We start from the raw sequence: 13,471 nt of genomic DNA on the forward strand, positions 1-13,471 counted from the left end.
ACCACTTTTTCCAGTCCTGTTGTAACTTCAAATTGTTGCTAAACAAATGGTTGTAAGTTGAGGCCTACCTGTACACTTGTTTGGTTTGTGTGCTACCTCCTCCCTTTATTACATAGCTAATACCAATTCTAGCCTGGATGCCTACAGCAGCAGTTTCCTACTGTTCCAACAGAGGATATCCAGATAAATCCAGATAAATTATTGTCCTGGTGACCAGTGGTGGCATTCTACTGGTTCGGCCCAATTCTGCCGGTAGCGGCGATGAGCAGTGGAGACCGAACCAGTTCTCTCCACTGCTCTGCTGTTGGGCCCACCCACCTGCCCAGGCTCTCATATTCACTTTTATTCTCTACTTTTGAAGCACAGCTGCTTTGCGTGGCACAACAGAGTGCCGCGCAGCAACTGCTGAAGCAACTGGGAGAGTGCAGGCTTGCAGGAGATGAGTTGGAATGCCTCTGCACCTGTGCAAATGCCTCTCTGCCTGTGGAAAGTGCACATTTGGCGCACACACGTGCACATGCACGCAAAGTGAGTGCATGTGCGCAAAGCATGCCCACCAAGCCACGCTCACCGAACTGGTGGTAAAACTTTTTGAATCCCACCACTGCTGGAAACTGATACATTGAGTGTGATCTCAGGCAAAATAAGCTTAAACTAGGTTGAATTTTGAAAAGGTAACAATTGTGGACTGATAATTTCCTGGATGTCTTCTATATTTTATAGACTTGTAAGAAAGTATCTTAAGGGTTTCTTTCACCCACAAAGACAATTTTTGTTCAGTGAGTAATGAATGCTCTAAGATCATTGATTACAGACACAAGCCTTAAGGCTCAATTAATATTTTAAAGTATCCATGATTTCATTCTGAACTTAACTTCCCCAAGGTACATTCCTTTAGTAAGATTTTTTTTTCCAATTAAGAAGCATTTCATTTCTAATATCTAACATCAGCTTCCCCAGTCTGTTTTTTTTCTAGATAAAAAAATTGGAACTGCAACTTCCAGAATGTCCCCAGTGTATCTAGAAATATCAGGCTGGAGCAAGCTAGTTTAATGTCTCTTGGTGACTTAAACCGTTCTCAAATATTTTTAGCTATTTCACCAAAAAATTTATGACATGAACAAATTTTGCTCTGGTTCTTCATTATTACATTTAAGACCTTTTATTTTGTTATTGTTGATAAGAGGAGCTAGCATAACTTCCAGAATGTCCCCAGTGTATCTAGAAATATCAGGCTGGAGCAAGCTAGTTTAATGTCTCTTGGTGACTTAAACCGTTCTCAAATATTTTTAGCTATTTCACCAAAAAATTTATGACATGAACAAATTTTGCTCTGGTTCTTCATTATTACATTTAAGACCTTTTATTTTGTTATTGTTGATAAGAGGAGCTAGCATAACTTCCTTGTTATACCTGTTTTTATGTTCACAGTGTATTCTTGGGCAGTCTGTCAATTTATGCTATATTTTGTAGAAAATCTGGCCTAAAAGATCAACATCTTCAGGGATTGTCATATACATACGGCTGCATGTGCAAGTATTGCAGATTAAAGGATAAAAACTAAAACTAGATTTTATGATCTTTTTTTAATGTAAAATTCTATTTTCAGACCCCAGCTGGGGTACTTCATATTTATATATTTTCTACATGTTAAAAATTGCTTGAATACTAAAAACTAGTCAGTCACCTCTTTATTTTTTTTGTCTTTTTACCACATTATATTAATCGTAACAAGTATGCATTTAAAGCAGCAATATACAGGAGGAAAAAAACCCTTTTTAATATAAATTTTATTAAATATTTAAAAAAGAAGATAAAAATAGATGCAAAATATTATATACTAAGGAAGGAGGGAGAAAGGGGAAGGAAGGAAGGAAGGAAGGAAGGAAGGAAAGAAGGAAGGAAGGAAAATACAAAGCAATGGGTTCTGATATTCTTCACAGCAGTTATAAGTTCAGTTATAACCTCTGTCTCTAAACTTATCATATTACTCTTCCTCCTATAATTTATTCTATCTTAAAATCAATGCTGGAAATTACAAGTACTTTTTTATTTTTACACAAAAATCCAAAGTATATTTATATTTCAGTTTAAGCATTTATAATCCATAATTAAAACTAGGATTTTAGAAAAATGAATTCCAATAGCACCCAACATGGAATCATTTTCTATGTCTTATTATGCCTAATGTGGCATTTGTTTGGTCTTGTCTATCATTGTCACTTCCATTTGTATTTTCTCCTTTAATTTTTTCCCAAAAAATTCTTGATTTCTGCATAGAGTTCAGTATAAATCACTGATGTTTAAAAATAAAAATCACCCCTTGCAATTTATTCCATCTAAATGGAAGTTTCTTCTGTTTCTCTGTTAGGAAAAAATACTCTTTTTTTCTTATGTAGAATTATAATTTCTCTAAGTACAATTCCATCTATATTATCAATTCTCAACCTATTATTAAAATACTGGTACAAAACTTGATGTCCAGTGTTCTACCTGACTAAGGGCACAAGGATATCCCGTGGAACTTTCTTAATTTTGCAAAATGTATATTGTACATCTTAATGCCTGTATCATTTTCCTCCCAATCAAAACAACTAGAGACTTAACAATCTTTTGTCTAATTATCTTCTCTGTGTTCTTGAATTGCTCCAAGTCTAAACCTTAAACAAAATTCTTTTTCTTTCAGTTCCAGTAATACCATGTCATCAAAATCTTTCTCAATTTCACTATTTATAACTTCTATCTTACTTTCCAAAACTTCCACTTTGTCAGTAATTTGTTTTAAGTCTCCAATCAATTGCCCTAGTTCAATCTTCTTAATTTCTTCTTTGATATCTTTTTTTTATCCCTGCAAATCCTTTTTCCATTTCTGTTTTTACTGCAGCAGTCATCTTTTTGCCAAATTCTTCAAACATCTTCTGCAATAAATCTGGTGAAATGCCCTTATCTGTAAGCTCTTCTAATGAACCCTTGTATCCTCCTGCCAGGTTAGCAGCTTTTCTTGTAGTTGTCATGGGGAGAAAATAAGAGCATTTCAGTTATTATGGTGAAAGTAAAAGAAAGGTTGCTCTTTTTTTTCTGTTTTGCTTCTCTCTCTTCCACACCTTAGTCTCAGTTAGCTCTCCGTAGTTACAGTCCCACTCTTATTATCACCTTCTTGTTTTAATAATAAATTAAAATTGAAATCCTTGAAAAATAACCATTTTTTATTTCAAAAATAGAGAAAATATAGAACTATTTTGGTCCGGTGATTAAAGCACCAGGATAGAAACCAGAAGAGTGTGAATTCTAGTTCTGCCTTAGGTGTGAAAACTGGCTGGGTGACTTTGGGCCAGTGAGTTTCTCTAAATCCAACTCACCTCACAGGTTGTTGTCATGGGGAAAATATGAGGAAGGAGTATTAGATATGTGGGCAGCTTTGAGTTACTAATAAAAATAATTAAAAAGGGGATAAAGAAGAAAGAAGGTACTCACCAAGAGCCTTTGATGTTCACTGCCATTTGGAATAGCTCTTTTAGGTTGTAAACTAATTAAATTGTACAGTGATTAAGAAAGTGAGGCTTTTGTCAAATGTCCAGTTAAGGATGCACAGTGGTTAATGACATATTACAGGCTAAGGACACATTATAAATCTCTCAGGTCAGAAAAGCTCAATTTGTGATCAACCACAAGAAACTCAGTTCCTCTGGCCTGTTTGTGAGGAACAGCTTTTCCAGAGCACAAGGTGCCAATCCCAAAGATCTCTCCTCACCTCCAGAGCAATGTTTGTCAGCAAAAAACTGGCTCCTGGGTGGTATGCCATTGCAGTGCTTCTCAAACCAATGTCTGACTCGCCATCAATCCCCACCCAGACCCTGCTGAAAAAAAATCAATAAAAGAAAACAAAAAACAGTATACAGTTAGTCCTTGACTTACAACAGTTCAAAGTTACAACAGCACTGAAAAATGTGACCTGCGACCATTTTTCATAGTGATGACCTTTCCAGCATCCCCGTCATGTGAATATTTGAGAAGCCGCATCCTCAAAGGTCTTCTTTCATGCCTGTCCAAAGTCTGTTTCAAATGCTGATGGGCTGTGAAGAAGGACCTCCATCAAAACAGGCATGCATGGAGGAATAACTTTTGTATTAAATTGTGCTAGAAAAAAAGAAAAGAGAGTTTCATGCCATAAATCTGCTTGGATTGTTTGGAATCAGTGAATGTTTTAGAACGTCTTAAAAATGGACTTTGCAGTGCATTATAATCATTTGAAAAATGATTTTTGAAAAAGCCATAATTAAGGCACGTATCAATGTCACACGTTTATATTTATTTATTATTAAATTTATATGCTGTTCATCTTGGTGATTGTGTGAATATAGTAATTTGTAGGCTTTTTAAAGAAAATTGTTATGACCTGCAAAGAGATTAAGAAGCACTGAGACTTTGGGAATTGGAGTGAGGTTAACTTTAATTCCTGCACATTATCCCTTGAAGTTGCTGTTTTGCCTCACAGGAGAAGCTGTTGGGGCAATGGGTGATCAGAGGTACAGTGGGCAATGCCCTACATTTCAAAGAGAGGACTGCAGTAGATGGAGCAAGGAGAAAAGCAACATGCATGGGGAAAGAGGATTGAGACATCTTTTCCTAAGACCATTTTAAATAGTTAAAGCTAGTTTAAGGCTTTCTGTACCACGTTGATTTGTTTTCTTCTCACAGCGGTGGGAAGCTCTACTATAATTCTTCAGCTGTTGTAGTTGGAAGGAGTTCATGGTCCACAAGTTGCCAATTGCAGGCCTCCCTCCTATAGTTTATAACTTCTCCATATGAGTGGTAATTCGGGATTCCAGACTTTATGCTTCTAAAGGGGGTGATAAATGTTTCCCTTTTGCTTACTGCTTATCCCTCTTGCAGCTCTGTGTGTAGATTTAAAAAATCCTCATTTATTTATAAGATTTATAAGGCTGCCCAACTCAAACTGCCAGTGTCTCTGGGCAGCATACAGCCAAAAAAACCAAACAACTCACCACCTAACAATAAAGCAAAACATCCCATTATCCATATTACATTAGCTGTCAAGCAACCTAACAGAATGATCAAGATTCATTATCTCTGAGGGAAATGGGCAGTTCAGAAGTATGCATATTTATATGCGTGTGTGTATGCATTCTTGCAACTAATGTTATTAGGAAGGTTTGAGGGTTAATTAATTAGGGAAGTTTGAGGATTACTTAACTAGGAAAGTTTGAGGGAAGATTTTGAAAGTTTGGTAGACCTGCATGTTTTTTTTTAATTTATTAACTTTTTAATCTACCTTTATTACTTTATAAGTAACTCAAGGTGGCAAACAAACTGTACCTAATACCAGTGGTGGGATTCAATTCTTTTTACTACCGGTTCTGTGGGCGTGGCTTATTTGTTGGGCATGGCTTGGTGGTCATGTGACTGGGTGGGCGTGGCCAACTCAATGTCATTCATGTCAAAGGGTGCCTTGCCTGGCCCCTCCCCTCCCAGCCATTCCTTGTCACACCCAGCCTCAAGGTATCTATAGTTCTGTAAAAATGTTGTTCACCTTTTTTGACTTTATTATCTACATACTGCAGATGTACTTTCATGGATCACTGAAAAGAGGAAATGGCTTACATGCTTTGCCCAAGAGGGTGATAGGCAATAGGCTTTTAAGGGGCTGCCTCAAAGAAGCGGTAGGGGGGCAATGTATTTTCCAAAGCACCAGAAGGCAAATGAGAAGCAATGGATGGAAACTGAACAAACAGAGAAGCAACCTAAAACTAAGGAGAAACTTCCTGACCATGAGAACAACTAACCAGTGGAACTGCCTGTCTCCAGAAGTTCTGGGTGCTCAATCACTGAAAGTTTTTAAAAGACTGGACAGCCATTTCTCTGAAATGCTTTCGGGTTCACCCCCAGGTCCCTTCTAAGTGTTGTTGTTATTCTGACACCTTTCCCAGGACCTCTCCTCAGAGTTTAGCATCCTCAGTTTTCCTGCCTGAGCAGGGGGGTGGACTAGAAGACCTCCAAAGTCCTTTTCAACTCTGTTAAACACACATGTATTTATGCTCTGGACTATAGACATTGAATGCATGTATTGTAAACCCTGAAAAATACCTGGGCAAAAGAAAGGCACTCAAAAATCACTCTAGGTGTAGGGACAGTGTAAAATATTAATATATAATAAATAATGGAACAATTAAAAATAATAGCACATTTTTCTCTCTCTCTTTCTCTCCCTTCCTTCCTATTTCTCTTTCCTTCCTTCCTTCCTTCCTTCCTTCCTTCCTTCCTTCCTTCCTTCCTGATTCTCTTTGTTTCTTTCTCTCCCTTCCTCTTTCTTTCTTGCTCTTTCTTTCTTTCTTTCTTTCTTTCTTTCTTTCTTTCTTTCTTTCTTTCTTTCTTTCTTTCTTTCTTTCTTTCTTCCTTCCTTCCTTCCTTCCTTCCTTCCTTCCTTCCTTCCTTCCTTCCTTCCTTCCTATTTGTGTTTCTTCTCTCTCTCTCTCTCTCTCTCTTTCTTTCTCTCTCTCTCTCTCTCTCACACACACACACCACTCTCTCTCGTGATACACACATCTGGTCTGGGACAAACTGGAATGAAGAAAGCTCTCGGAGGTGCGGTGGCAGGGGGCGGGGCTACAGGAAGCAGACCTGGGAGTTCCTGCCCTCCCTTTTGGGGCACCGCCGCAGTTCACTCTGCTGCCCATACTCACACCCAAAATACTCTGCCCTTAGCAACAAACACTGCACACACACCCATGCACCCCTTGCAGCTCCCCAACCCTCATTCCTGCAACTGCACCTCCCTGCTCACACCTCACCTTGCCCCAACGGGGCAGCCTCACCAGCCATGACCAGCAACAGACTGCCTCCTCCTCTGCTTCCCTTGAAGTCCTTGCCCTGCGCTGCACCACACCTTCGCTGCTCATTGGAGAGGAACCGGAGCTCAAACTATTTGAATAACAAAATAATCTGCATTTTGTCCAGAGCCCAGCAGCTCTGGCTGGCTGGCTGGCTGGCTGCTGCTGAGAATATACGAGTTTTTTAAAAGTAGATGTGAAAAAAAGTATGGGCAAAGCCTTGGTAGATATTAGAACTCACAGCAGAGACTGTATCATGTATTTTTGTGGCTTGGGTTGTGCTGGGTTAGGCTGGGTTGAGAGACAGTGACTGGCCCAAAGACACCCAGTCAGCTTCCAATATCTAAGACAGGATTACAACCAGGGGTGGGATTCTCCCGGTTTGGACCAATTCGGAGGAACCCCTAGCTCTGAAGATCAGCTGGCAGCAAACTGACGATCACACCTACCCACTCCTGCATTGTACTTACCTATATCCTCTCAGCTGATTCGCACGGCAGAGCGGATTGCTGCTCCTCAGCTGTGTTATTCCCCAATAGTAACATCGCAGGTAAGTTTTTTCGGAATGCTGTTCAGGCACATGCACACATGATTCACACGATCACCGAACCAGTTGTTACACCAGTAGCATCCCACCATTGACTACAGCTCACAGTCTCCTAGTTTCTAGGCGAGCACCTGAACCACGACACCAAATAGCAGCAATGTAGACACCAAATCTAAGAAATTATATCTTATTCTCATTCTGTAAAATCTTATGGAGACCAATTAGAAATTATCGCACATGTGTGCACATCTTGTGATTTCCTGTATAAAAATGCATTTCTAAATTGCTTTAGGGGAACAAAGCTATATTACTTCCTGGGGAGTTTTAAATAGCAATAGCACTTAGACTTATATACCACTTTATAGTGCTTTACAGCCTTCTCTTAGAAGTTTACAGAGTCAGCATATTGTTCCCAACAATTTGGGTCCTCATTTTGTCCAATGTAGAAGGATGGAAGGCTGAGTCAACCTTGAGCCTGGTGATATTCGATCTGCCAAATTGCAGGTAACTGGCTGCAACAGAAGTAGCTTGCAGTACTGCACTCTAGCCACTGCGCCACTGAGGGTCAGGGCGCAATAAGGAGCAAGGAGCCCTATCAGTTTAAAGGGTCACTTTGTAAAAGGAAATTAACATTCATCTGAAAAGCTGGAACCCTAAGTAAATCTTTTATGAGCCCCAACTAAAGATAATTGATGTACACAAGAGCTCACTACAGCTTGCATAAAGTTAGTGGTTGCTAGAATACTGAGATGTCCCCCAAACCATTATTTCCAATGCTGAGTAGTGATTTAATTTTAGATTATTGGCTTGCACTGTCTCCCAGCCTCTGTTCAGGTGCAAATCGGAAGTGTTGATTATCCCCTTTAAATCCCTACATGGCATGGGGCCAGGACTGCTTCCCCCTGAGGATACCTGCTCACCCACCAGATCAGAGTGGGAATGCTCTAAGTGCCTTCCCTTAAATCTTCCCATCTAGGTGGCTTAGGAAGTGTGTCTTTTCCATAGCTCTGTGGAAGACCCTTCCTCTAGCAATCCAACGCACCCCCATTCTTTTAGCCTTTTCAAAGGCCATAAAGAATTGGGTGTTCCCCAGGGTGCTGGGTTAGAATTAGGGTATTTGAGCTTGGCTGTTGGGAACAGTCCAGGAGGATGGCTGAGGTGTCTGCATCTTTCTTTTATGGGGTTTTATTTTTTGAGGAGGGGGTGGGATAATGGGCCACCTTGCTCTAAGACGGGTAGCCATACAAATCTTTTAAATAAATAAATAAAGTCTTGATGTTTTATCTGTTCTTAGGGAGTAAGACTGAGTTGCTTAGATTCATTGTTTTATAACATTTTCACTGATTGCAACACTGCCCACAATGAATAAATCAATTCACTTAAAAGCACTTTAATTTTATTTTCAAAGAAATGTTTTATTTTATTATGTCTGGAATGTTCTTTCTGTGTGAAAAGGATGCCTCTTCTGTTACGCTTGTTTAAGTGTATCTTCTGTTTTTTTTAAAGTATGGGTTTTTAAATGATAAATTCTAACCATGATTTTCAGACACCTTTGTGCTATATTTATGCTTTAGCATTCAGCCAAGTTTAATTTGCTTCTCCACATTAACACAATTATATTTTTTAAGATACAGTTGCTGACCCCATTAAAAAAAACAATAAAGAGTTATTCCGATCTCCTTTCCCTTGCAGCTTCCAAGGAGAAATAAGTAATATGAAATGTTATGCTTGGGAATCTTTGATTTTGCTCTGAGATTTGAAATTACTCAGACGTGCTCTGTTCTCTTTCCTGTTTTTTAATTACTACCAACTCATTTTTAAAAAAATGTATTGCCATCCCTTGGATGCTCAATGGGTGTGTCTGCTTAGTGGATTTTATAAAACTACTGCAATATGTGCCATTAAATTTTGCAGTGACTTTTTGCAACCACATGAATAGATTTTCTCTATGATGGCTGGGATTTTTGAGTGAAATTCATTCACTTCTCTGCTAATTTTTCCTTCCCTTACCTTGAGGAGCCAAGTAACTGTCCTGGAACAACTAGGTTACTTCATGCTTCAAGGCCTGGTTATACTTCTCTTTGTCTGATCTGTCTGATCAGCAACTCCAGGCAACTCCAGTACTTTCCCTCTAAATTCTGTTCTAATTCTGTATTGTGGATTAGAAAAATATGGGCTGACCTAGCTTGCCATATTAGTCTACCCCCCCTCCCCCAAAAAACCCTATGCACATTTGTTTCAGAGTCCTTGTGTTGAGAATCTCAGAGTTTTTCCTACACGGTTATTTATCCTTGAGAGGTATGATTGAACTGAGCTGCCACAGAAGGACTATTTCTCCTTACTTCTTCCATTACTGTGTTTTTTTGTGTGTTTTGTTTTTTGCCGCGGAGATTCTCAAGGGCAAGAGTAGAGTATTGCTTCTTTTTGCTCTTTATTTAAACTTCCAAGAGATTGTGCCTAAATTACGAAGTTAGGGATCCCTTTTGAATAGGAAGAACAAATTGAAGACTCATAAAAGAAAATCCTTAATCTGGCAACTGAAGGGAACATTGCTTTCAATGTTCCGCTTTTGGTAAGAGGTGGTGTTAATTAATATTGCTATTAATAGTATCAGTGGCAATGATTGGCATTGATGGGTATGGTGTGGTTTGCACTATGCTGTTCGAGACACACTGTGTCATTTTAGTACCAACTCATGGGTTTTCAAATATTCCTGAATATTCATGGGAGTGTATGTGAATGTTTAACTTATCATACCAATGTCAGCACTTGGAAAAATTCCCATTTTTCATTTTATTTTCCAAGTTATATCTTGATTATTCTTCCCCTACTCCATTCCACAATATTAATGGTTAATGGCAAAATCTTTTGGGGTATATGGATTAGAGCTGGATGTGCTGACTGAATTATTACGGGTCAAGCAAAAAGAAAAAGAAAAAAGAAAACAAAAGGAACACTTAGAAACAGAACTTTTAAATTCCCTGTGTATTGTTGTTTGTATATACGCTGAGAGTTTATGCACTGGTCAAATTCCTTCCAATCATACTCTGCCAATAAACCTATTCTATTCTATTCTATTCTATTCTATTCTATTCTATTCTATTCTATTCTATTCTATTCTTTTCTATCCTATCCCATCCCACTCCACTCCACTCCACTCCACTGTTGTCATCATCGTCATTGTCATTATCATTATTAACAAAACAACAACAACAATAATAATAATCCGATCTGTAAGTGTGGAAATTAAGTCACTTTTCAGAAATTTGGAAGATCTTTATCCTTAAGAATAAAGGAATCTCAGTTTGTGGTTTAATTTTGTTGTCTCCTTCACAAGTACTTGAGGAGGAACAGAACAAGGAAGATTATTTCTACCCCCAATAGAACTAAAAACAGGAAGAACCTGAGTCTTTTTGATTGATGAATATTTGTTAAATCCCTTCCAGATTTGCTTGTTAAATGATAGGGATACAACAGACCCCCCCCCCCCGTTTTTTTAAAGCCACTCTGTTTACTGTGTAGTCCTGTTTCTGCTCTAAGGTGATCTGCTCTGACTACTATAGGTTACTTATATAAATGGGTAAAGAAAGCACCAACTTAATTAGCCAGCGATATATTTACAAGTGGCTCTAAGTACCAGCTTCAAATTTATTGCAGTTAAGGTAGATGAAAAGTCTTCTTTCTCTCAGGATCTGGATTCAATTTAAAACTTTCTACAACATATTAACGATAGTCAGAAGGGATTGATTCCAGGCTGAAAGTGTACTGGCATCGCTCACCTAAATAAGATCTAGTTCAACCTATGACTTTTACCAAATTTTGAAAGTTTTAACCAGTTATTTTCTTTAATAAAGATGGCTAAAAATAGATTCCAATAGTTACATAAATGGATAGATCATTAAATAACATTTTTTTTAAAATTTAAAAGAGATTAATTATGTACTGCTTATATAATGTTACATTATAAAGGCTACTATTTTATTTTTTAAAAAACCTGATAATTTTCTATTGTTTTATTCCTGCTCCTTATGTTTATCTAACCTTTATAGGTTGTTTTTCCAAAATATATTTATTTTGTAAGAAATTGGATTCCGCATATTGTTATTTACAGCAAGATATTCTTTGATTAAATTGGCAAAAGCAGCACTTTATTGTCCTTTGGGTTTGAAATAATAGTGAAAAGCATAGGGGTTTTTGTTTGTTTTTATTGGGGAGAAATAGGGGCTTTCATTAGCCTGCTAATTTGAAAACCTTCCTTGCAGGTGAAACTTTGTTCTAAAATAAATTTGTTTCAGATGCTACAATTCAGCACACTCGACAGCTGTTGCATAAGAAAGTGTGTGTGTGTGAATAACTTGTTTTAGAACTTCCAATCAATGAAAGAACACCAATCTCTCTTTTTTCCTTATCAGAGAGTGCTTGGGCTCAAGGGATCCGTATTGTGGCTGGGATAAAAAGCAAAAGCGATGCACAACCATTGAGGACAGCTCCAATATGAGCCTCTGGAGTCAAAATATTACCGAGTGCCCTGTAAGTAAAAACCTAAAATCAGAAATATAAAAATGTATGACCCATTTTGCTTTGAACCAGTCTTCATGAAATGGCTGCAGCATTGTTGTGTCCGTGACATGTGGGTTAGCTGACCATTAGAATTCGAATATTTTCTGTTCATCTGCATGAGCGTTGATGTGGGAAAACCTAAATGCATGCCGTTTGTTTATCGTGTGGAGACCCAGGCATAATGGCAAACCTTGCTACTGAGGTTTGCATAACCTTTTCCTCAAACCTAAAAAATAGCTACCTGTTTAAATTTGATTCATATTACAGAAGTGAATTCAGTGTTGTTCATACAATTACTTTTGGCGCATTTAATCTTTTTTTTTTTTTTAGTCGATAGCAAATGAATTTCTGGAAATTGGTGTGGGATAGGAGGCTCTTGAGTTCTCATCCAAGGTTTTCATGGGGGTATCTCTGGCTCAGGGGCCTCTAGTATAATTTATTGTGGTCTTTTGGTCTCCTTCAGGGGGGAAAAACCCTAAGGCTTCTTAATTTATTAGACATTTTGTAAGATAGCTCGATCATTTGGACTGATAATTGGTTTCCAACAAAGTGCTGAAACGGCAGAGTGGCATTAAAGTGGTATGATTTGCATGGGGCCTCTGAACCAGTGGTGAGATTCATTTTTTTTTTACTACCGGTTCTGTGGGTGTGGCTTGGTGGGCGTGGCAGGGGAAGGATACTGTAAAATCTCCATTCCCTCCCCACTCCAGGGGAAGGAGGCAGAGAATAGATGGGGGTGGGGCCAGTCAAAGGTTGTATTCTAAACTAGTCAAAATTTCAGCTACTGGTCCTCCAAACTATTCAAAATTTCCGCTACCGGTTCTCCAAAACCTTCTGAATTACCACCTCTGCTCTGAACAATGGCTCCACCAACTGTGATCAGGAATTTGTCAGCAACTCCCTTGAATTTGTCTCATGGAGAAGATGGATGCATATTAGAGAGAGAAAGGCAGTCTTTGAGAGGAAATAACTAGTATAGACACGTCAGTTTCTTCCTCGTTTCTTTTATGTGGAAGAATCCATTCTCATCACACAGAAGTTGCAGAGCAGATTCCACCTTTTCTCAGCGTTGGCGTACTCAGGCCAAGCTGTAGATTGCAGAGGTAGCACCCCCATTCAGAATCAGCCCCTCCCAATAAAGGGTAATGCATGTAGGCATATATTTAATAACACAGATGTAATGAATTACTATTGTTACTGTTTTTGCATTCCCATTATGCAGGGGTCAGTGATAGCTAAATTGCAGAGGGGTATTTTGTGCAGCTTGGATTTAAAGTTGCAGTCTGTGATTTTTCCTGTCTGTAATAACCTTGGTCACTCCTTTCCACCCCTCTCCCACTCTCCATATAGCATTAGTCATTCCTTCTTGCTCCATTTTTCTGTATGGATTTAAAGTATCGTCTGCTCATAGCCTTCTCCTGCTGTTCTTGGGATATAATGTTTATTGACTGCCAGGTGTTGTTATCTTGTCACAGCTTAATGCCTCTGTCTGTTGCTAGGTGTGTGAGGTATTAAT

The 13,471-nt window shown here is 38.5% G+C and overlaps 1 protein-coding gene across 5 annotated transcripts in view; it reads left to right on the forward strand.

The window, feature by feature from the left end:
* The window catches only part of SEMA5B (semaphorin 5B), a 601,210-nt gene that overhangs the window by 412,576 nt on the left and 175,163 nt on the right, over positions 1-13,471 (forward strand). For all 5 annotated transcript variants that reach the window (XR_015740811.1, XM_087920416.1, XM_087920414.1 and 2 more), the window contains exon 13: positions 11,808-11,925. Coding sequence is in view for 4 of the 5 variants with exons in the window: in XM_087920416.1 (XP_087776542.1) it covers positions 11,808-11,925 (118 nt within the window). In the remaining variant the exon portion in view is untranslated. The remainder of the gene's footprint in view (positions 1-11,807; positions 11,926-13,471) is intronic.

This window comes from Pseudonaja textilis, chromosome 1, assembly GCF_049901715.1.
Source record: "Pseudonaja textilis isolate UNSWEBS1 chromosome 1, rPseTex1.2, whole genome shotgun sequence".
NCBI lineage: Eukaryota > Metazoa > Chordata > Lepidosauria > Squamata > Elapidae > Pseudonaja > Pseudonaja textilis.